The sequence below is a fragment of the Ambystoma mexicanum genome, chromosome 8 (genome assembly GCF_040938575.1).
Source record: "Ambystoma mexicanum isolate Mex_15411 chromosome 8, UKY_AmexF1_1, whole genome shotgun sequence".
Classification (NCBI taxonomy): Eukaryota; Metazoa; Chordata; class Amphibia; order Caudata; family Ambystomatidae; genus Ambystoma; species Ambystoma mexicanum.
The window spans coordinates 1,198,671,555-1,198,695,606 of NC_090929.1; the positions used below are offsets into that span (position 1 = coordinate 1,198,671,555).

General features: G+C 44.5%; 1 protein-coding gene across 3 annotated transcripts in view; it reads right to left on the bottom strand.

The window, feature by feature from the left end:
* The window catches only part of A1CF (APOBEC1 complementation factor), a 384,704-nt gene that overhangs the window by 80,582 nt on the left and 280,070 nt on the right, over positions 1-24,052 (bottom strand). For all 3 annotated transcript variants that reach the window (XM_069611302.1, XM_069611301.1, XM_069611300.1), the window contains exon 8: positions 13,143-13,422. In XM_069611302.1, the coding sequence (XP_069467403.1) occupies positions 13,143-13,422 (280 nt within the window). The remainder of the gene's footprint in view (positions 1-13,142; positions 13,423-24,052) is intronic.

Genomic DNA, 24,052 nt, shown 5'->3' on the forward strand with positions numbered 1-24,052 from the left:
TTCCTACATTCAGGAATCCAGGTTATCTTTCCCTCTTCTCTCCCAGGATGATATCTCTCATTTTATTACTCAAGTCTGTCTCCTCTTGATCCTCTTCCATTGCTCTTCTCAGATCATGTGCAAGATTGCCACACCCCTGCTTTTTGCTCTTCTTAATACCTCTCTACAAAAAGGCTTGGTTCCGGCCCCTCTTTACTCTGGTGTCTTTGCTGCATGTCTAAGGAAACCTTCCCTAGATTCTTTAATTATGTCTCATGTTCTTCTCACTATCTATTGCTGGCCTCAGCCAAGGTGTTTGACTTTTGAATTACTCATCTTCTTTGAGAATTCCTGGAGCTTGCTCGCCTCTTTATCCATAATGGTTTTGCAGAGCATGAGCGAATGCTCCAGTTCATGTTGCTGCCATCAATTAACTCAGCATGGCCTTTGACACCAGCAGTGTCTCAGCCTTAATTATGTTAGATCTGTCAGTGCCATTTGACACTATCGATCACACCATTCTTCTTGATGGTCTTGCATGTTATGGTATTGGGAGCACAGTCATTCCCTGTTCACCTTTTCCCTAATGTATTGTTCTCAGACAGTACTACTTAAACATGTTCTCTCCCGGCCCCATTTCCTTTATGTGTTGGGTATCCCACCACTACCCACTCTCATCTCTACTTTTTAACTTCTATGTTAAGCCTCTGCATTGATTAATTTACACTCATATTCAGTTCTTTAAGTGGGGTGAAGATTTGAGGGTTGGCTCTAAGAAGGGGACGTGGGTCTGGTGGGAGGAATGATAGAGCGCATTGATTCACCTTCTCCTTTTTTCTCTTAATCACTGGCTATGACCCCCAAAAGGCACCAAAACTAAATCCGAGGGTGCACCAATGTAATTGATAGTCAAATGCTGCACCTTTCATTGTGTTTCTTTGTGAGAGGTGAGAAACCTCTCAGGCATCCTTTTAACTCAACAAAGCTGTGTGGCTAAAGGGCTGATTGCAAGGTCGGGCCCTCCTTTTTTTCAATCAGAACCTTCAACCTGCAGGCTGTCCTTTAAGCATGTGGCTCTGTTGAGCTAAAAGTCTGCCTGAAGGGGTTGCTAGTCAGGGGGAGCCCAGCAGAGCCCGGCTCAGGAGCACTATTTGAAATCCGGCGAGACTCTGCCAGGCTAGCCCTGGCCCACTTAAAGTTATGGTCATGGCTTTCGAGTTTACTCCTGCGCTGATGATACCCACATCCCACTCCATTTAATTCAGGGCCTAGAATGTTTAACTTCTCAATTTTGTAATTGTATGAGGACCATCAATCTGTAGGAACTATGTGGCTCGTCTCTTGTCCAATCAGACCTTAACCCTGCACCTGTAGCCCTCCCCTAAATTCAAAATGTAGGCTTTCATACAGATTATGACCTCATCCTAATTCCTTGGATTGCTGCAGTTATTCTAATTTTTTTTTTCTGTGAAGGTCATTCGTAAGATCATTCCTTGTCTCCCCCCTCTATTGTTCTCCAAAGTGAACTCTGCATGAGCTGCTCCTTATTGTACTCCTTCGACTCCTCATTGGCCATCTGCAATGGCGTCCTGTCCATGCCAGGGTTCTTTTCAAGGTTTTGTGCATAGTCCATTGAGCCCATCATGGAATTGGTCACACTTTTATCTGTTCTATACGTCTTCTTTATCGCCCGATTCTTTCCTTCCATTCATCCAGGTAGTGGCTGATGACAATTTCTCACTGCTGCCCTTAAGGCAAAGGTGGAAGGGCTTCACCATTCTCACCCGTTCCCTGGAGAATAAGCTTCCACATCGTCTTCACAACGTTTAGATTCTGGGACTTATCTTCCACCCACGTGAATGCCTAATCTTGGAAACTCTCATCCCGCCCAGCCCATTTTATCAAGGATCATATCATCATCCTTTATCCTGATTCTAAAGAGATTGTGAATTCTTGCTTGCATGGCAGTACATTCACAGATCTACGTGACATTTTAGACTTTACTCACTTACTCAAGAAAACCAAGACAGAAATATAGACACTGTCAAATTACAGAGCCATCGAAAACCTTCTGTTGGAAGCTACAATCTTGCAGGGAGAAGGGGGGAAAGCTGCTTCAAATTTTACAGCAAAGAAAGGACGCTCTCCAACAAAGCCAATCAAGTGTCAGGTCTTCCAGAGGCAGCAATTTACTCAAGGGATTTCTTTAGAGGAGCTGTTCAGAGATATGGCCATCAACCAATTGGCCACCCTCATATTAGAAGACGGTACTATGGCTACCTACATATACGATGTCTAAAAGAGGAAATTGGTATTAGAGAACCAGCTCTTGCATGGATCACATCATTCCATCAGAACCAAACACAGTGTATGAATGCTGTGATGAAGTGTGTCCATTTTCAGCAATAAATTCTCAACGAAATCACACCTCTACTTTGGTTATAGAGTTGCATTTGCTTGAGCCCTCGTGGTTTCGTTGCTGTACATCCCTAACAGCGTCAACATTGGGGTGCACTAAGAAAACTATGATGTAGACCTAAGCAGTTCACAAATATTCTGATAGAGTAGCTGTGTGCTATACAAGATCTAAGCAGACCACACACATTACAAAGTCTTGACTTATATCATAGCAATGGGTTGCATTCAAAGCGCTGTGCATGGCACGTAGAGCACGCAGGCTTCCTTGGTCATCAGATCGAGTAAGCTGACCAAGCACTATGCACAACCTCAGAATCTGAGCTCTGCCCCAGAAAATAAAACCTACTCTTCTTCCTTGAGCTGAGAATGATAGGTCTTTACGGTCTTGTCTGAGTGGGACGTAGAGCCTGAACAACCCTAGCGATGCAGTTATGCTGCAACAAGAAACTCTAAAATCTCTTAGTATATTCATGATTATATTTATGTATGTTTGTGTATTTGCAGAAATTTATTATATCTAATTTGTATGTATTATACTTGTATAAAGGCTGAGTTTCTTTTTTTTCCCCCCTCTAATCCCTTCTCCCTACATTTTCTTTAGACAATAAGTTTGGACTTTTCTGTGGAGGGTTTAATTGGGGTTGGGGGGGTTGGGGTTTAATTATTGTTGAATTTAGAAGTGTTAAGTTCTGTTTGATGAGTTTAATTATTGTATTCTCATTTACTTTACTAGAGTTGAAACCAGTCTCTGCTATAAAGCATTCGCTTGGTGAGTGACTGCATAGTTTACTGGCTCGAGGCAACTCTTCACCATGGGAATTACACCCCTGGATTTGCCTCATCTGTACCTCACAATGTTACTGCACAAACCGCATTATCGCAGGGGCGACGGTGTTGCCTCTTTCCCCACTTGCCTCTCCTTTAACTAGACAGGCACTGCAACGGGACCTCCAGTTCATCTCAGAAAGTTACCCTCCTTTCCGCTCCCAACTTCTGTATTTTGCCTGCCTTGGTTTTTGTACAAATTAGCAATAAATATCTAATTAAATATCGAACCAAAAACCTGCCAAATAGAACATACTTAGGGAAGCCAACGCTATTGGCTTCAGCGATGCTTGTTCTGGCCGAAATAAAAGAGTTAGTGAACAACCACTGCTTAAAGAGCATGTTAAAATATTGTCATTCTACAATGTCAGTCTACGCATTTGTTAGCAGACAGCCCATGGAAAATAACAATAATTTTGAAACTGAGAGGCGGATTGGACTCTTATAGAAAAATATCTTCTGCACGGCCAATCAATCGCAGCTCAGAGGGAAAGGGGCACAACGTGGAAAATTGCAGTGCAATCAAAAGTAAGGAACACGGCGGAGATCTTTCAAGTTCTTGATTCCCTTGAAAAAAATAATGCCTTGAAGAAAGTGTTCTATTTGTAAAAAAGAAATTGCTGAACGTTGTTAGACATTTCTTTGAAAGAAATGTGGGTTCAATGTTGTAATGCCATGTTTCCTCTGTGTGATGATGTGCTTGTCTACTTTAATGGCGTCTGTGGAAAATCATTTTTGCAGTGAACAAAAAATGGTTCATAATATAAAGGCTTTGCAAAAAGTGATTATTTACACCGCCAATCATAGGGCATGTGTCCGTGATTTGAATACAAGAGGACATGCTAGCCTACACTAGACATACAGTGGTCAAATATTAGTGATGTAGCGAGTAGCACCCTTGGTATTTGGCTGAATACTGAATTGTTTGTCAAATATTCATCACATTTTGAGGGTGAATAGTTGTTTTACTTAATAAATCTAACATTAAAAAACTAAACCTTTTACAAAAAATGAAAGCACAATATTAAATATGTTCCCATGTTTTATTTTCTTCTCTTATTTCTAACCAACAGGTCATCCAGAACAGATTAACAAAAAACATGGATCATACGTATACTAGAAAGCTGTATATGCAGACCAGTGCTACTAAAAGTGGCAGGCTTCACAAATGCAATCTCTAGGTTATGTTGGGAAGGAAATGAACCTATCCAACCTCCCTATGCGCTTTAGGGTGAGGCGAGTCCCATGAGGAGACCTGTCCCAGGGGGCAGTGGGGCGTACTAAGATACCCCACACAGCCATAACATTATGCACATTTTATATGTTTAGACTTAGTGTGCGCATATAAACAGACACCATTTTGTAGCTATGGCAGAAGCACAGGGCCTGCATGGATTAGATACAGGGCTCAAACCGGATGAAGAAACCGGAATAGGCCCAAGCGCTGATGAGAGAGAGCGAGAGATGCACGCTGTTAATTTGCACAAAAACCCTGCTTTGTTCTACAACTGTTGCCAAAATGTTTATCCATAGAAAGAATGTATCCTGCAAGGCCATGAGATCATGCTAGGTGCCTCGCTACACGTGTTATCACAAACAGGCCAGAGCAAGCCTCCGACCCCCACCCAGCCAACTATGAGTTATGGCCCCTACAACTGCTTGAGTGCTGAGACCCCTGAATTCCGAGATACCAGCTGACCCCAGGTAACCGACCACAAACCAGTCAACCATAAAAGATCTAAGAGAATGGTCATTGTATCTTTACTTTATAATAAAATGATTTGTAATGCGGGGTACCAGAGGGATAAATTATAGTTCAAAGCATGCATGGAAGCCTTGGAAGCTGGCACAACGCAATTGGCATGAGTGAAATGTGTGGGGATCACAGTGACCTTGAGCCTTCCCCTTTACCAGTCCATCATCCTGCCAGGTGCCCTGTGTAATGATAGAGTGGCACTGTTAAAATAGGGCTACTAATTGTCTTTTTGACCTTGGTTCCCTGGAGACGATGAGCCCAGCTGACCCCTAGTGATGGAAGACGGGTGGACAGGGCTGGGGCCAATGGCCTGGCATCCCCTAGGGAGTCAGCCGACCATGTATAGAGTTGCACCAACCAAACACATGGGTTTATACTATATATGAATGATGCTGTGTTCCCTTTTAAGCTTTTGCTTGCACCCTTTTTTCTCATAACATTTCTGCCCAGCACAGTTCTTTGCAGGCACACCTATTTTCTGTATATTAAAACGTGTTATCCTTGCAAGAATCTCTTAGTCTTTTTTCCCTACCGGGTTGTATTTTTTCTGGTGTCAGCATTCAAGGGTATTCCTTCAGTTACAATGAACAGTATCCACACTGCAATCTTCAACTGCCATTACAAATCATGCATATTGCAATCTCTTGCAAGAGGCAAAGTAGCTTAGGTGCAAAGTTAATTTGAAACCTTCCTTGCAGCTCTCACAGATATGTACACATGGTTGCTGTCCACTCATGTGGGACACGAGTCGAGGGTTCATGTAAGCTGGGTGTACTTCATCTTTCTACTATTTCTAAACATAGGACAACCTCACACATATGCCAAATGTGGGCGAGGGATCACCCAGAGAGACCAATGGGGATTGAGGAGGGTTGATGAGACCCAGGAAATATTGGCATGTGATTGAATCTTCCCAAAACCTACAACCTCTTAGAAGACAGTTGCAGGCTTAGCTGTCACTCAATTCCACCAAATCTCAATCCACCACTACTTATCCCAACTCTCCCTACCACACAAGATGGAAGGCTCTGTGGCTTTTTCTACACTCTTCAACACTACGCACCACAAAACCAACAGATACAGTGCTCTTTAGCGCATTGTCATTTACTGGGACAGACTGGCCTATAATTTGAGAGAATTTGAGTAATTTGAGAGATTTCCCAATAAGGAATTTCTCCCAAAAGGTATATAAAGGCTGGGAAATGTCAGCTGCATCTTGTATTGCAAGCATTGTAAGATGTATGTTGGTTAATGTATACCATCTTCATTAAGCAGGCAACACCGATCCAATGCCCCCAAGAGGCCAGCCTCAACCCATAATTCTAGGGACAAGAAGCAGGCTAATTTCAGAATCAGTGTTTTGTTTTATTAAAATAAAATCAAAGCATATGGGATCCCCAAGCATATAGGGGAATTCACCTCAATATTACTCAATAACAAGCAGCTACAAAAACAAAAATAACATGAATGCTTGAATCTCACTTGAATCCCAAGCCAACTTTAAGCATCTCATGTTTCTGCGTGCCTAAACGGCCCAGTCACTGCCCTTGTAATCACAAAGTGTAAGCCAAAACAAACACCATATTTTGAAATGTACTGTGAAGGCATCAAGAAGCAGACACAGACAATAGATCAAAGTTTGGTCCACACACACTTTTATTAACTAAAAATGCAGGATGGAATAAGGCCTAACTTGCCCTATGCTAATGTGGGAGTTCCCTACTTAAAGAAAACTAAGGATAGTCTGTGTCAGGAAGTCCAAAGCAAATGTCTATCTGTGTCCAAAACCAATACTTGCCCTCATGTCTAACTGTATACATTGTGTAGGGATGTCAGCATCAAAATAAGTAGTGTTCAAATGAAAGTTCAGAGCTTCTTCCAGCTCCTGGCTTGTAATCCGTTTTCCCTTCCCCAGGTTCAAAAAAGTTCATAAGACACAGGGGTTCCCATCCCCAAGAGTTCAGATCTTCCAGCTTTGCAAAACAACACAATTCATTGGACACTTCCCAGCTCTCCTGATATTGTTACTTTTCACCAGTTCACTTATCTAGTTTAGTTTCTTGACTTCGAAATCACATAAAGGATCTTTGCAATTCAAAAGAAACTTTTTTGTGGGTGCTTTTAGTGGCTTTTCCATACAGGGGTCCACTAGGTCTATACGCAATTGTCAGACCACAGAGGCCACTCATTACAGGTCATGCAACCAATACACCTTACCTTACTTGCTGCTTTTCCATCAACACTGGGCCACTGCTTCAACTTGACAGTGGTGCTTGCTTCATTCGCATACATCACACCTTTTTGACATTGTATTGTGACTAGGTTTGCCACCATGTACTTGTTAGGCGTTCTTGTATTCTCCTGGCTCTTGCCAATACTTGTTTTCTCATAATATATAGTGCTGTGAATTCTCTTGGCTCTTGCCAATGCTTGTTTTCTCAAATAATACAGTTTATTGAATTCTCTTGGCTTTGGCCAATGCTCCGTTTCTCAATTCCTTGTATCAAGAAGATTCACAAAATTTCTTTCACTCCGAACGATATTCAAAAGAGCTCAAACTTGCTTCCACAAAAATGCCTGTTTGCACATAAATCAGTGTTCATTGCTTGCTTTGCATGCTCGCCTGCCAGCCCAGTGTTCCCCCTTTGTGGAAGAGTCACCGGTCGGAGCTTACGGCTTTCCTGTGAGGCACCCTGCTGCCACGGGTTCCTGCGTGCTACCTCACTTAGTCTCCCAGCGGCTCTCCAGCGGCTCTCCCAGCTTCGCTCACCCAACGATGCTCCTCCTGCAGTTTGGGATTCACACGACCGATTTGCTCAGTCATCCCGGTGTCCCTGTTGCGATCCAACACCGGCCTCCAGTGTCCATCAGTTTTGCTTCCTGCTGCATAAACTGTGCATCTTTCAAAGGCTTGCCACGCTGCTTTCTGCTTTCGCCCAGCAGTCCGTAACCCTGCTTTCACAGCTGACACCATTGCCACAATGCTTCCAGCTTTTAAAGTTCCCACCACGAGGATTGGTCCAAAAAGGACTAGGCAGCTTACTGTTGAAACAGTAGTCCTACCTTACTCGTGATGGCCTCCTCCTCGTTTCAGTATACAACTGATGTCTGTATGTGTGTATGTTAATAAAATGAGGATGTGTTTCTCTAGTTGGTCTCTTCCTCGTCCCAGCACCAACTGATGTTTCTTGGGGACTGTTTTAAGGAAGAGCAGGTAAAGGACTGACAATAGCCTACAAAGGCTTGAGGGATAGAGGGTTTGTCATGAAAAGGAAATGGGGGATGTCATGTCTCACCTGAGGACGTTTCCTCCCCATTCCCCAAGTCTCTGCCACCCAGGTAATCCTCCCTCACATATCCAATCCCAGGGTCGGGATCCAATAGCGATGGCCGTTCCCTGGCCACCAGAAAGGAGGATACATGGGGAAAATAATTGAGGACGTCCTCAGGTTCCTCACAGTATTTGTAACTCTGAATACATCCAGAGTTGGCAGTTTAAAAGAAACGCCATCTTTTAACAGATTGTATGTGGTATGAAGTTTATAATATGTATTTAGGTAATTTCACATATGTTCAGTAGAAAGGTGCTTCTTTGTAAAACATGGCAACATCCTATAAAATAACGAGATAATTTACTGGACCTTTCTCAGTTTAGAGCGTATTTCTGTAACACAGGCCATGATCTCTGGTGAGCAAAGTATGATTTTTACACACTTTGCCCTTGTTATCTTTGGATGTACAGTTCCAGTTCCACAGGCACAATTCTCCATGAATACAGGTCATGTTTTAACCCTGAAGCCTTTCAGCATTTCCTGCTGTCAATTTTAAATTATTAAAACTCAGTCTTTGGGACAAAATGTACTGAATTCCCAATATCTTTGTTGAGGTTGTTTAGTTTCTGTCACAATCACACCCTATGTTGAGTTCTGTCTCTCAGATGTGCAGGTGAATACCTGCATTCTGCATTTGCACCCGATTTGTAGAAATGTAAGAAATGTGATCCAAGTAAAGCAGGGAAAATGATGCACTATTCCAGCACCTCTCACTTTGAATTCAGGCTCTCACTTTGAATTCAGACAGTCGTCATTGACTTTGGTTCCTCCCACATCATAGAGCTCATTCTTCCCCCACCCCATAGAACTAGAAGAGGCAGCCTACCTGTTTGAGAGTCTTCTGATTACCAAATGTTCTGATTATCAAACGTTCTCCCCTCCTTCGTGTTTCACCAACAAAGCGTAACCTGTTGACTATGCCCCATGCGAACACTTCACCCCTACGTTTCTACACTGGAAGACTGGACACTAGTGGAACAAGATTTCTGAACATGATTTTCCTCCGAGGACTCTTAGATGGGTCATGTCACCTTGCCTGAAATATAACTAACTGCCTCAGTCCTACTGGTCTCCTGTACCTGCTATTTATTCAAGTGTATCCCTAGGCATTTACCATAGGACCACATCACACATCCTTACCACTCCACTCTTCAAAAACAAAGACATGCATCTAAGTCTTATATTTAATGAGGAATACGTTCAGATGTTTAATTCCATTCCCTGTTGTAATCTGCAATCCATAATTGCCTCTCTGAGTTGTACAGTGCATGAAAACGAGAAAGAAAATGTAACCGGCTGAAGCCAACTGTCAAGAAATTATTCGGTAAGAGCTGAATACCTTCCTTTCTGCTGGAATTCAGCTGAATACTTACTCGAAGCCGAAGTTCAGTACACCCGTACCAAATATATCTATCCATTACGCATCATGAGAAATAAATCCACTGGTGGGATACATACGCCTCAGTGGTCCTAAGAGCTAGTTAGGTAGAAGGCTTGTCTCTTTAGCATAACTTCCTTGCGACATATCCGACTGGCCTCATCTCTCACTTCAGACAGAAGAAGCTGTTCTTCAAAGAAAACCTTGTGATCCGTTGACCCGCTGATAATACTTCTCCGCCTCCCCTCCCCATCCCCAACCCCTAGTCTCCCTCAGCTTCTCCCTCTGCAGCCCTCTATACTCCCCTTTACGAGTACCATGCTCTATTGCTTTCTACCTAGCTGCTGCCGTGCAAACCTCACGCGTGCATTCAAAACTGTCAGAGACAAAAGAGCACTATTTGAGAACATAACGTTAATTAATTCATAAATTATCCTGCATGTGTGATTTAATGCGCAATGAACAATCACATTTCCAAAATATTCAAATTGAAAAAAGAAGGATACCACGCCTTATTTCACCTATGCACTAAGGTGGTCCACAGGGTATGGTAAGAAGCAAGGTAGACCCTTTGGGGGACCCATGTGTTGGGTCAGCAGAGCTTGACCCTTTATCAGCATCATGCATGTTTTGATAATTCAACCATAACACATGCAAGGAACCACCAAACCTGGATTTGGCGTGCCTGCATGCCCAGTAATGTGCTTATTTTATGCCTAAGGTTCTGAAAATCTGACCATTTTCTTATGCAAGCTACCTAATGGTTCTTCCCAGGGTTTCTCTGACTATTAAACAGAGTACTTAGGAAGTGCATTCATGTTGTTAAGTGCACAAAAACAAATCTCCTTTTCCTTGCAGCATTAAATGGATTGATGGTAAAAATAAAACAGGGCAAGGGAAGGTTCCAGTGTTTTGTCATCGGTGCCTTTGTCGTCTTGGTTCGAGAAGGGGATACCAGTTTCCCCTTCTCTGTGGGGCACAACTGACAGCATATCACCCCTTAATTAATGTTCATGTAGATGGGATGTATTGAATCAGGGGTGCACTGGGAACCAAAAGAGGCCCTGGAAATAATGTTTAAGTGGCCCCATATTACACATTTTGAGCAATCCCAAACCTTTTATTAAGAGAAAATGTGAAAGTAAAATACAAAAGAGGCCCAAGGTGCAGAGGCCCATCAGGAAATCTCCAAAGTTCCCTGTAGGTCAGTCCAGCCCTGGATTGAATTCCATGGATTCCCGCTTTTTAAACCTGAAATAAGCCATTGGAATCTGGAAGGATTCATAGTAATGATGGCCGCCATGCGCCTACATGGTGGCTGCCATTACTGCTTGTTTTCCATTCAGAGCGTTAAAAGGCACAGAACCCAAATGGATTCCAGTGCCTTTTTACTACCCTGGCCAGCAAATAGGCTAAGTCCCCAGGAGTGAGATGCGGTCACGCAACGTTTCTTAATATTATAATATGTGAAATTTAACAAAATAGCAAACATCTGGTTGTTTGCCAGCCCTTTGTGTTGGCAGTGCCAAAAAAAAAACATTCTTCTGCCACACAAGGGAAAAGCAAACTGTGCAGTTGAACCAGTCAAGAACATGTACACGTGTTTTTATTTCCCTGGCTCTGACGTAATCAACCACTCACTTGTGATCCATCCTAAAAGATTGTGTATCATTAAATTAAACATGTAACCTGAACCTCGTGACTCAGCTCCAATATTCTTCTCCCATGTCTGCTCATCTATGTACGTGCGGCTTACCTTCCCATTACATACATGCACAGATTACATATAATCATTTCTTGTTATTTCAAGCCTGATTGGCAGTTCATGAGAAAGAATGATCCGGTGGAAATTTACATACGGGAAAAGATTGCAGAGTAGTCCCCTAGACAGCATGCCAAGGCCACATGAACACAGAAGCTATTTAGATAGGCGTGCCACATATTCATTTCTTTCTCCATGTTAAAACTGGTTCCTTTCACAAGATTTGGGGAAACTTTGAGACTAGCTACCTTCATTGTTGAGTTCCCACAGATTGGGGTACAGGCGCTTGGATTTGGTAAATACATAGTAAATAGAACTGGGAAAACATTTTACAATAGGTTTACCACATGACTCTGTGACATTAGGGATACCATGCTCCGGTCCTGGCTTTCATCTCTCTAGCAACTGCATTCTGGGGGTTGCAGTCTTGGGTGTGTTCAGTTGACCAAAAAGGAACTAAAGTAAATCCCAAGACTGGAGTTGGGTGTCCCCGGAGATGTGGAATACCCACCTATTCTTATGGATTTGCAGTACTGACGGTGTTATGTGTGCTATGCATATTTCCAGAAGTCATGTAGCTCTTAATGTGGGATGTTAACCTGCTGGAATATCCAGCAGTTAACAAAAGGCAAGGCGCTGAAAGACTCGTGCACCCAAGGACCTTTCCACAATGTCATGTATACAATGGATTCACAAAGAGTGCGTGGTACAGGAGAGAACTTGAAGGGAACTGGTCTGATGGCTGCAGACAGGAGTGGGGTATATGGGACACTTAATGCAAGATGCCGCCTTTTACCGACAGGGCGGGTTCCCTAAGGTCGCCCCCATCGGTTGTCATTTGCGGGAACTCGGGTGACTCGCCTTTCGGTGGACCACGTGAGATCATTCTGCCAGCCCCTCCTGTTCAGTTGTAATGTAAGACACATTGAGAATATTTACTGAGGGCAAAATCTGAAGTCCCATCAGTAAACTGGCGGGAAAAAAGGGAGGGTACTCATTCCAAAATTGATGGAACAGAATTGAACCCAGTTCCATTTTGACAATGTCCTTTAGAGGAGGGGAGGGCCTGGGGTCAGGGGAGGTTTCCCTCTGTCTAATATGTGCAGACTGAATGCACCGCTTGCACAGAGATGGAACACCTCTAATGCACCTTTTTCCTTTACCGTGGAAGCAGAAGCAGGGCTTATGTTAGGTACCAAAATTCTTTCTTTTTGGATAAAACAATGTTATGGTTGTCATGTATTTTTTAATGTTGTTGCGGGGATAAAATCACAATTGTTCAGTAAATATTGCTCTGGGAACCAATTTTGACAACAGAAAGTGGCCGTTATGATAAATGTCAATCTAGCTCCTTAATCACAATACCCCCCTTTACACGTATAAGCATTTAATCAAATGGATTGCACAGGCGATGCCATAACAATTAAATATCATTTGGGCATTACTTCAATGATTAAAAAATATATGGAGTTATACTATAAACTTCATGTAAATAAATAAAAATGCATGTGCACATAATTATATGTGTATATATATATATATATATATATATCACGAGAAAGCGTCTATTAGGAGAATTGATTATTGCAACGCCTCCCTTTAAACATGTGATCAATCACAGATGAACACAATGATTTCAATTTGTAGGTACAATGGTATTCCCATGCTAATCTGATGCATATTTGTAATTACCTCTGATGGACGGGGTTCTCATCATGCCTCTGGTGCTGATTGGTCCCTTCGTGGCAGGGAAGTGAAGGCCGGGGATGGCAGCTGCAGCATATGCTGGAGGGGCATAAAAGACTGGTGCACCAAGATAGGCTGTCGCTGGGTCATACACATGCCCGATTGTGTAGGCATATTCCCCTTGCACCGAAGGGCCTCGTCCACCGGTGCCCCTTGTGTATCTCACATAATTATCCTTATCCACAGGCTTGGCTAATGTCACTTCAATTGGTGAGCCGTCTATCATCTATGAAAAAGTTAAAAGAGCAAGAATAAATGCAACATAGAAACAAAACATATAAAGCACAGTCTTGCTTTCTAATGCATGTCCATATGCGTTCCTATTGGTTTCACCTTACCTTCTATGGTAGCCAAGTGATGTTCCCTAGCATGGCATTTGTTATGAAGGAGTAAACATTTTCTGACATTGGGCCTCATTATAAGTATGGCGGTAAGGCAACAACGGTGCCGGTAGCGCTACCGGCACCATTCCTACCGTACCGCCATACTACGAGCTGTGCTTGCAGGTGCCTGTCAGCCTGCAAGGTCTGACCTTGCGGGCAGTGCGGCACCCGCAAGCACAGAAAGTCAGATGCACCGGCACCATTGTAAATAGTAAAAACCTGCAGCCCTTCCCTCACCAGTGACGCAGGACACACTTCAAGACCCTTTCCACGAAAACAGTAACACGATAAATTCACCATTGTTTGCATCACCAGCCGAAGCAGAACCATGTGCATGAATTAAACTTGCAGGCGCTCTGCCTCTTGGTTGCCACCATAGGATTCAAAACCTCTTCAGACAGATCATGGCCCTGGAACCATAGGTGTTCATGTGCCAGACGTGCAGTGGAAAGCTGCCTGGTACTCTTTACAAAACTCGACCTGCCTCCTTCCGACAAAAGACTTGGAAAAACCAGGCTCTTCCAGCACACCAAATACTCAAGTTATTTAAATTCACGCACCAAACCGTGACTTGCCACTTTGGGGCGACCAAGTTCGTTGTGCCCATATAGTACCTGAATCACTTCTGGATCACCTGCAACAGGAGAATTGAAGGGAATGCATACATCATCCCAAACATCCATGTAAGTAGCCGCACATTTTCTGTTAGTGTTGGTTGCAAACAGCAACAAGACCGGTTGGCATCACATCCTGAAAATCTGAGGTTGGAAAGCTTGCATGGACAGACGATTGGACCTCACCTCCAAGAAGAAGATGTGATGTCTCGCCTGCTTCTTCAATCATTTCTCTTGTACCTCCAACCTGGTGCAGTGATCTCTCCAGGCTATAATCGAAGCACCCACGACAATCTATACTCGAAAAACTGGGAGTGCAAGAGGCTCATCCACCATGGCATTCTCCTCCTTGTATCACCAGCTCATTCCTACACCAAGTTAATCAGTAGTTTATCTTCCAGGGACCCTGCCAGTTGGTTTCAAATGAATGTGAGTTCATTGATGGTAGCCTGACAGACAGAAAGACTGAGATGGATATGCTGTCCTGGATGTGGTAATTCAGATACATTGAAAGCAATCTGGATATCACCTGCATAAATCTGGAAGGAGATAGAGTGAGGACTAATCAGGTGGCAAATGGCTTAAGGGGGCATTAAACAGCCATGCAGAGACTACAGAGCCGTGGGACATGCCACAACTAAGGAAGGAGGGCCTAGAGAAGAAAGAGACAAATCTTACTTGCCATACATTTCTTTGTCTTGAAGCAATCCAATTCAAGGCCTGACCCATGACACCGAGCGAAGCCCTAATGCAGTTAAGATGCATGGTGTGATTCATGGAGTAAAATTCTGCCAAAAAGGTACAGAGGATGAGGATCACTGGGTGCCCTTGTCCAGAGAAAGCAGCAGTTAATTCTTCATAAAGAGTAGATTTTTAGATTCACTATAGTACAACAGTTGGAAATAGCCTTTTTATTATGATTATACCGAAGAATGGGGTGGTAGCCATTATTTTGTGGATGGCTAGGACAGTCAATCAGATCATCCAATGGCTTTATCAGTAGGTGATGTGGGATTTTTCAGAGATTTCAGGAAACAGCGTGAGCTGAGGGAGCTATTAACCAGACCTGCCAAATTGGGTGCCACGGACACAATAAAATCAATGCTGAAGAGCAGGGCTGGTTCTGCTTGGATGAAGCATTCATTTTTTGGATGGTCTTGATGGTGTCTGGGGAGGGGGGGTCAATTGGTCGAAGAAAGAAAAAGAAGATTCCTCTGCATAATTAAGATGCAGAGGTGGAATGAAGGTGAGATTATCTTCTAGATCTTGTGAGTCATGCGAGTCTGAGGAACTTTCAGTCAGTGAGGACAGTTTCTACAGATTTGAGACAATGCTGCAGGCATGTTTGAGGCCTGTGTGGTGTGGCTATGAAGGCACGCTTACTTCTTCTGCTTTATGGTAGATTGATAACCTCTTGCAAGCATGAAACAATTCATCTTGATTTCCTGCAAAAGGGCCCTATGCCATAGTCATTAAAACACCTGTGTCTTTCTTTTCAAGAACCTGCTTCATCTGTGTAATAGCAGTTTTTGATTTTGTGTGGGTTTTGTCCCACTTGGTAATGGTGGCTTCCAGGAGTTCAAGGGGTTTGGTGATCGCATTGCGAAGTAAGGTGCTAATACGTCTCATTGGGCTAACTTGATGGCGATCAGTACCCCGCACTTGGAGATGGGTCAGGGTTTCCCCGAGCTGAAGTGCTTTGCAGAGAGAAGGTATTCATCTGACCAAAACAGAGGGACATCTAAGCTATGACATCAGACAGAGGATCAAGTCCCCACTTAAGGAATTGCTGAGGGCATGGCGCCTTAATTGGGATGCAGAAGAGGGAAAGATAGAGATAGTGAGGGCATCAGAGAGGTTAATGAGGCAAGTAGTGGTTTTTTTCAGCGCAACCAAAGATTAAAATCACTGAAGATTAGGATTTTGTTGGAAGTGATATGTGATTTGGTCATGATGTCAGACCACTCACATAATATCAGCAAGGCACCCCCAGATGTCTACAGATGGTGACTATAGTGAAGGAGGTATTGGGGTCCAGTAGATATTTTCAGGCCAGCAATTGAATGGCTTTGATGATAGAGTAGGTATTATGGTGGGTGATATATGCCAGGAACATGAGGGAAACATCCCCTTCAGTTTTATTTAGTCTGTTCTTCACATGGATTGTGTAGCCAGCAGCTAGTAGGATATCCACCCAGTCATGAAGTTATTGGAGAACCAGGTTTTGGTGACAAGCCCCAAGAAGTCCAAGTTATAATGTTCGAGACGGTTGTGAACAGGTGCATGTTGGTTTGCTGACCAGGTATTTAGAGTGACATGGTTGAAATAGGTTTAAGGGCCTAGGAAAACAGGGCTCTGAGCAGATAAAATGGTTGACAGGTTCAAGGGAGTGTGAGAGTTCTTGAGGGTAGTGAAAGGTGTTCCCTGGTTCGCTGGGTTGAGCAACAGATTACTGTTTGTGAGGATTGAGGGGTCAGGAATAGAAATGGTGTTCTGTGTATTGTTAAGACAATGAGAATCAATCGATTTCCTTTTCACATTGGTATTCAAAAATCGAATGTTTTAATTGAACATGTAAATCAAGCTATATTTCAATGCAGTTACAATAATTCATGTTGCCTTTTTAAATGCATGGGTAAGAAGTTTTTGTATTATTCAGTAGTGGCAAGGTGGTTATGACAAGATTGCTTTATCCAGCAGTAGGTGAGCACGGAGAGGTCAGATAGATTAATGGGAGCACAGGGAGAGAACAATAATAAAGTCGCGTTCAAATTCTGAAGAAACTGGTGCAGGTAGTATGCCCGGTATGGAGGGGAGAAGAGGATGGGTCACAGGCCTATTGGGGAAAAAAAGTGTCAAGCATATCCTGCCCTAGTATGAAAGTACTGAGCAATGAAGCTCAGCTTGTTGACACCTCAGTTATGCTGACTTAAGGTGAGTGTGTGATCTTTTAGCCAATACTGGCCATGCCTGACCTAGAGATGGCAGACAGCTAGACAGAAATAGGCAGCCAGATGGAGGCTTTCAAGGGGCTCCTGCTCCAGATGGAGTAAGTGAGATGGGGATGGGGGGTGGCAGACAGCACCTGTCCACTGTCCAGCAGCTGGATGGGGGTGAACATAGGACTGATTTTTATTTTAGAGAAACTTTAGATCTCAGGTCAATTCCCAGACTGATTAGTTGAGTTTGTCTACCGACTCTGATCACTTGAATCTCCTAAATGACGTTTGAGACTCGATGACAGGTCCAGCTCACTTCCTTGTTAAGTTTTGCTTCTGAGGGAAGGTTTTACATAAGACAGGCTCACCAGTGATGGGTGTTGGACACATTTTCAGCTATTTAAGGTGCATGTTTGAATTTTAGTGTTTGTTTTGCATAGTTTAATGTTGTCTGCAAAGATTTAATCTGTGCAGTGTTTGTTCAATATTTTGTTGGTTTTCCCTGATGTAAAAAGCAAAATAAAATCACCTAACCTTTCCCTGTATCACTTTTTCTTTTTTTTTCCCAATGGATAAAATGTTAAAAACCAAAAAACATTTGGTGTTTCAATGTCATCAGGCAAACTGCAGCAGATATCTTTTTGAGGCGTTTTGACGGTACCCGATGAACTTTGGAACTTGAAGTTCCAGCAATCTCAGCTGTGGCAGGTGGTGAACTCGGGGAGTGATCCTTTAAGCCGCCCATCCCACTGCCTACATAATCAGGAGGCACTCCGAAGCAGCCGATAGCAGCGTGACACCAACGCTTGGCCCGCACACAAAGTGCGTTGCCGTCTGACGCCATGGTGGTTAAGGTGGATATTTCTGTACCTCCTACCAGGGACTCACTTTCTTCTGAGGTTGTGATGGCAAGTGCCATTAATGAAGTTGATGAGGAGGTTTTTATTGTAGTGGCAGAAAAGGTTCATGGTCTGCAACATGACTATCAACTGAGACCACCAATAACATTGCCCGCAGAAAACCATTTGGGCTACCAACGACGTATCTAAAGTAGATCACACCAAAACAATTACTAATTGATTTCTTAAAAGGGATTAACCCAACTTTGTGGAATCTTTATATTCGGATTTATTGGTTGAGTTTTCCTCTTCACTAAACTGCCTGGGATCTAAAACTATCGCGAGCCTAGTGTATGTGATACAACGTCCGCTGCAGGTGCCTGCGGGCGCTAACATTTTGAATGTTCAGTATGTAGAGGCTGCAGAGGCTAGCGCAGGGGTCAATACTATCTAAAGGGCTGTGGAATCCAGTAAATTGGGTCTGCTGCCAATCGACTATAAGTGGTGGGATCACTAATGATGTCATACGATCACAAAGCATCACTTTGCACTTGATTGACATACACAATGAATATTTTCACACAGGATGAACTGTCCTCTATGCCCATCTTGCCAGAAGTAAATCAGGCTACTACTACTACAGGTGAAGAAGCTGAGAAGGAGGACAACTTGAATGTTAGTTGCTCTTTTACTACTATGTTTAATATTTTGGCAAATCATTTTCATGCCTGCTGCTAAAAAAAGCGAATCACTTGAGCAGAAAGTGGATTTGCAGACAGCTATACTGAATAGGTTGTCTATTAATGACTCTCAGGTGAGAGAATTCTTAAATAGAATTATTTTTTTATTTGAGGCAGGACACGCATGGTACCGCTGGACAGACCAATGTTTCTGCAAGTCATGGTGAAAGAACTGTGAGCCGGAATGTAGAGGGGAACATTGGAAAAAATATAGAAGGAAACGTAGAAAGATTATTAGTGAGGCTCTTATGTATGGAGATAGAAAGAAGAAAGAGGGTAGAATCTACTGCCACTGAGGATTTGGTTGTGCAGTTAATTGAAAATGCCCTAGGCAGTTTTGAGGAGAAATGTAATGGTGAAGTGGACACAACTGTCATCCCTAGTAAGACACCAACTAAGGGGTAAAAAAGAAAAAAATGTAATAAAGGCAGCTGTGCAGTGATTGGCTCCTCTGGGACTGAGGTTTTTTCACTCCTGTCTAAGTCTATGGATAGCAGAATAGCAGAGATATATGATCATTTATGATACAACAAAATAATGACATTCCAGAACACCACACTAAGACAATGGAGTGAAAACAAAATGTACGTAGTAAAAGGAAGAGGAAAAGGGATGAAGGTATTCAGGTTGAAGTCTTGCCGGATTTTTGGGATTTGTTCCGGCTTTACTATGGTCAACGGAAATTGCCCCTTTGGTGAACCCCCTCAAATCACAACAGTTTCTTCAAATAGCGCAAGTATCATTGATCATGTCTTCATCACGATTGATTTTGCCCCTCTGTTCATTGACATTAATGTATTAAGAAGGCACGAGAGGGATCACTTTACACTCATTGTAAGCATGTCATGGAATTAAGACGGGTCAGCTGGAGCCCAGCATTCTAAGTGTTAATATTCAAACTAATAGCATTGTTTGGAAGCCTAATAGCATAGCACTCGCTAATGCACAAGCTTGGCATAGCCTCACAGCATTTGTATCAGAATGTGCATGTTTGGGTTGTGATTATTGTGACATAGAGGAAATAACAATGTGCATTAAAAATGTTGAGAATTACATACTTTTGGTAAAAATGAGCATATTGAAAAACAAAAGCTCTAAGGCAAGGATGGCAGTTGGGTTAAGAAAAGGCCCTCACACCCAATGCTTTGACAAAATACTTAGTGATAGGAAGACATCTTTACAAGCTGAATTACTCAAGGCATCAGCTACTAATCTTTTCACTATGAGACTGGTTGAGTGGTTATGTCCCTAACTATAGAAAGTGGCTAAGAGGACATAGAAACACTGTTGAGCGGATTAAACGGGAGGTTTTAGTGGCCTGTTCTCTAACTAATGACGTTACGTCTTTTTAGAATATCTTGAACTTGAGGAAGGGAACCCTTAGGATTTGTGGAACTGTTTTGAATTTAAGAACTATAATCCAAAGACTTTTGTGTAACTTTCTAGAACTTGGGGAAGGGAAGCTGAAAAGGAAGCAAAGAGCTGGGTGACGCTGAGAACTCTATGTTGATCACCATTTCTTTCATTATTGACATCCCTGCACATTGTTTAGCTTTAGCTGTGAGGGCAAGGATAGGTTTTGGACACAGACAGATTTTTAAGTTGAACTCTTTCACTCAAACATTCCTAAATTTTGTTCACATAGGGAAATCCCACCTTAGCATAGGGCAAATTAGGCCTTCTACCATCCTGACATTTAATGTAAAAAACCATCTTGTTTTCAATTTTGAATCTGTTTTCTGTGTCTTGCTCCTCGAAGCATTCACAGTAAGCAAATGGTTTATGCAACGTATATTAACTATAGTGCAACATTCAAAACCATGGTGAGGCCCAGCTGTGGATCAAACTGAGGAATCGGAACATCCCTGATGTCCTATTGATCATGATCAGCGCATTACATCAAAATACTCGGGTGAAGGTACAAACTGATAACTATGGTACCACGACTGAATGGATACAAACCAATACTGGCCTAAAACCAAGATGCATACTAGCTCGTACTCTGTTCAATCTTTATTTGGCTGATTTGGTAGTTGGTTTGGGCAATTCCATCTCTTCCTCCGTTAAATTAGGGAATGTTGGTCTGCAATGGCTCACATATGCAGATGACATTGCTATTCTAGGTTGTACACCTAAGGGATTGTCAACATTGTTGGATCATTTGTATAAATATGCTGAGGTCAACCATTTGAAGCTGAGGTCAAACATTTGAAGATTAATACCAGTAAGACCAAAATAACGGTATCTAAGCCAACGTACACAAATAGTCAAGTGAAATTTACTTGGAAACTTAACTCCTTACCTATTGAAGAGGTGAGGTGATATCAGTACCTGGGGTTTGCTTTAGATCCATCTCTCAGTTGGGGGCCCACTTCTAACAGCTACATATCAAAATGCCCTAGCAGACTGCATCTATTAAATCATTTTATACCGCTGTGGGGATACTCTGTTAGAACTACCATTAGGTTATACTTAACTAAGATTCTCTCTGTGATATTGTACAGCTCTGAAATCTGGGTCATAGATTTGATCCATGAAGTTGAGTAATTGGAATGCAGCAAAACAGTTGGTGCCATGCTTCTCCTAGTATTGGAAATTAGTTAATTCCACCAATGATAGCCTCCAAGGGTAGCTCTGGAAAGTTTTACAGGCCGATTCATGTAATTCCTCACAAAAGTGTCACACGCGGCTGGCGCACAGCGTGCCCGTGCGAATGTCTGCGCCAGCCGCGTGCGATAAAATCAATTTCCGCGCACAGCGTATTCATGGATTCTCGCCTCCAAAAGCAGACGTGGCGCAGAGTGGCGCAGCGACCCTGCAGCAGCGCCAGTTACGCCCCCAAGAACGCCCTTGCGCAAGGAAAAGCCATCAAGATCGCAAAACCGTCGCAAAGGGCTGCGCCAACCCTGTACCAGTTTACCGGACTGGCAAACAGCAAACGCAAAGCGGGGAACGTGTATTACGGGTTTCGGGAACACGCGTGCGCGAGAAGCTTCACACGCGATCTGGCCTGGGGGAGCGTGTGCGTGTATTTCAGAGGTGCGTGAGAAGTTTCACACGCGAACGGGCTGGGTACGTGTATTTCAGCGGTGCGCGAGAAGTACCACACGCGATTGGCCTGGGCGCGTGTATTTCAGAGGTGCGCAAGAAGTTCCACACGCGATCTGGCCTGGGGGAGCGTGTGCGTGTATTTCAGGGGTGCGCGAGAAGTATTACACGCGAATGGCCTGGGTGCGTGTATTTCAGGGGTGCGCGAGAAGTTCCAAATGCGATTGGCCTGGGCACGTGTATTCCAGAGGTGCGCAAGAAGTTTCACACGCGATTGGCCTGTGCGCGTGTATTCCAGGGGTGCGCGAGAAGGTCCACACGCGATTGGCCTGGGCGCGTCTATTCCAGAGGTGCGCGAGAAGTTCCACACGCAATTGGCCTGGGCGCATGTATTTCAGAGGTGCGCGAGAAGTTTCACACACGATCGGGTTTGGGGGAGCGTGTGCGTGTATTTCATGGGTGCGCGAGAAGTTCCACACGCGATTGGCCTGGGCGCGTGTATTCCAGAGGTGCGCAAGAAGTTTCACACGCGATTGGCCTGTGCGTGTGTATTTCAGGGGTGCGCGAGAAGTTCCACACCCGATTGGCCTGGGCGCGTGTATTCCAGAGGTGCGCGAGAAGTTCCACACGCGATTGGCCTGGGCGCGTGTATTTCAGAGGTGCGCAAGAAGTTTCACACGCGATCGGGCCTGGGGGAGCGTGTGTGTGTATTTCAGGGGTGCGCGAGAAGTTCCACACGCGATTGGCCTCGGCGCGTGTATTCCAGAGGTGCGCGAGAAGTTTCACACGCGATTGGCCTGTGCACGTGTATTCAGGGGTGCGCGAGAAGTTCCACACGCGATTGGCCTGGGCGCGTGTATTCCAGAGGTGCGCGAGAAGTTCCACACCCGATTGGCCTGAGCGCGTGTATTTCAGAGGTGGGCGAGAAGTTCCACACGCGATTGACCTGGGCGCGTGTATTTCAGAGGTGCGCAAGAAGTTTCACACGCGATCGGGCCTGGGGGAGCGTGTGTGTGTATTTCAGGGGTGCGCGAGAAGTTCCACACGCGATTGGCCTCGGCGCGTGTATTCCAGAGGTGCGCGAGAAGTTTCACACGCGATTGGCCTGTGCACGTGTATTCAGGGGTGCGCGAGAAGTTCCACACGCGATTGGCCTGGGCGCGTGTATTCCAGAGGTGCGCGAGAAGTTCCACACGCGATTGGCCTGAGCGCGTGTATTTCAGAGGTGCGCGAGAAGTTTCACACGCGATTGGGCCTGGGGGAGCGTGTGCGTGTATTTCAGGGGTGCGCGAGAAGTTCCACACGCAATTGGCCTGGGCGCATGTATTTCAGAGGTGCGCGAGAAGTTTCACACACGATCGGGTTTGGGGGAGCGTGTGCGTGTATTTCATGGGTGCGCGAGAAGTTCCACACGCGATTGGCCTGGGCGCGTGTATTCCAGAGGTGCGCAAGAAGTTTCACACGCGATTGGCCTGTGCGTGTGTATTTCAGGGGTGCGCGAGAAGTTCCACACCCGATTGGCCTGGGCGCGTGTATTCCAGAGGTGCGCGAGAAGTTCCACACGCGATTGGCCTGGGCGCGTGTATTTCAGAGGTGCGCAAGAAGTTTCACACGCGATCGGGCCTGGGGGAGCGTGTGTGTGTATTTCAGGGGTGCGCGAGAAGTTCCACACGCGATTGGCCTCGGCGCGTGTATTCCAGAGGTGCGCGAGAAGTTTCACACGCGATTGGCCTGTGCACGTGTATTCAGGGGTGCGCGAGAAGTTCCACACGCGATTGGCCTGGGCGCGTGTATTCCAGAGGTGCGCGAGAAGTTCCACACCCGATTGGCCTGAGCGCGTGTATTTCAGAGGTGGGCGAGAAGTTCCACACGCGATTGACCTGGGCGCGTGTATTTCAGAGGTGCGCAAGAAGTTTCACACGCGATCGGGCCTGGGGGAGCGTGTGTGTGTATTTCAGGGGTGCGCGAGAAGTTCCACACGCGATTGGCCTCGGCGCGTGTATTCCAGAGGTGCGCGAGAAGTTTCACACGCGATTGGCCTGTGCACGTGTATTCAGGGGTGCGCGAGAAGTTCCACACGCGATTGGCCTGGGCGCGTGTATTCCAGAGGTGCGCGAGAAGTTCCACACGCGATTGGCCTGAGCGCGTGTATTTCAGAGGTGCGCGAGAAGTTTCACACGCGATTGGGCCTGGGGGAGCGTGTGCGTGTATTTCAGGGGTGCGCGAGAAGTTCCACACGCGATTGGCCTGGGCGCGTGTATTTCAGAGGTGCGCGAGAAGTTCTACACGCGAT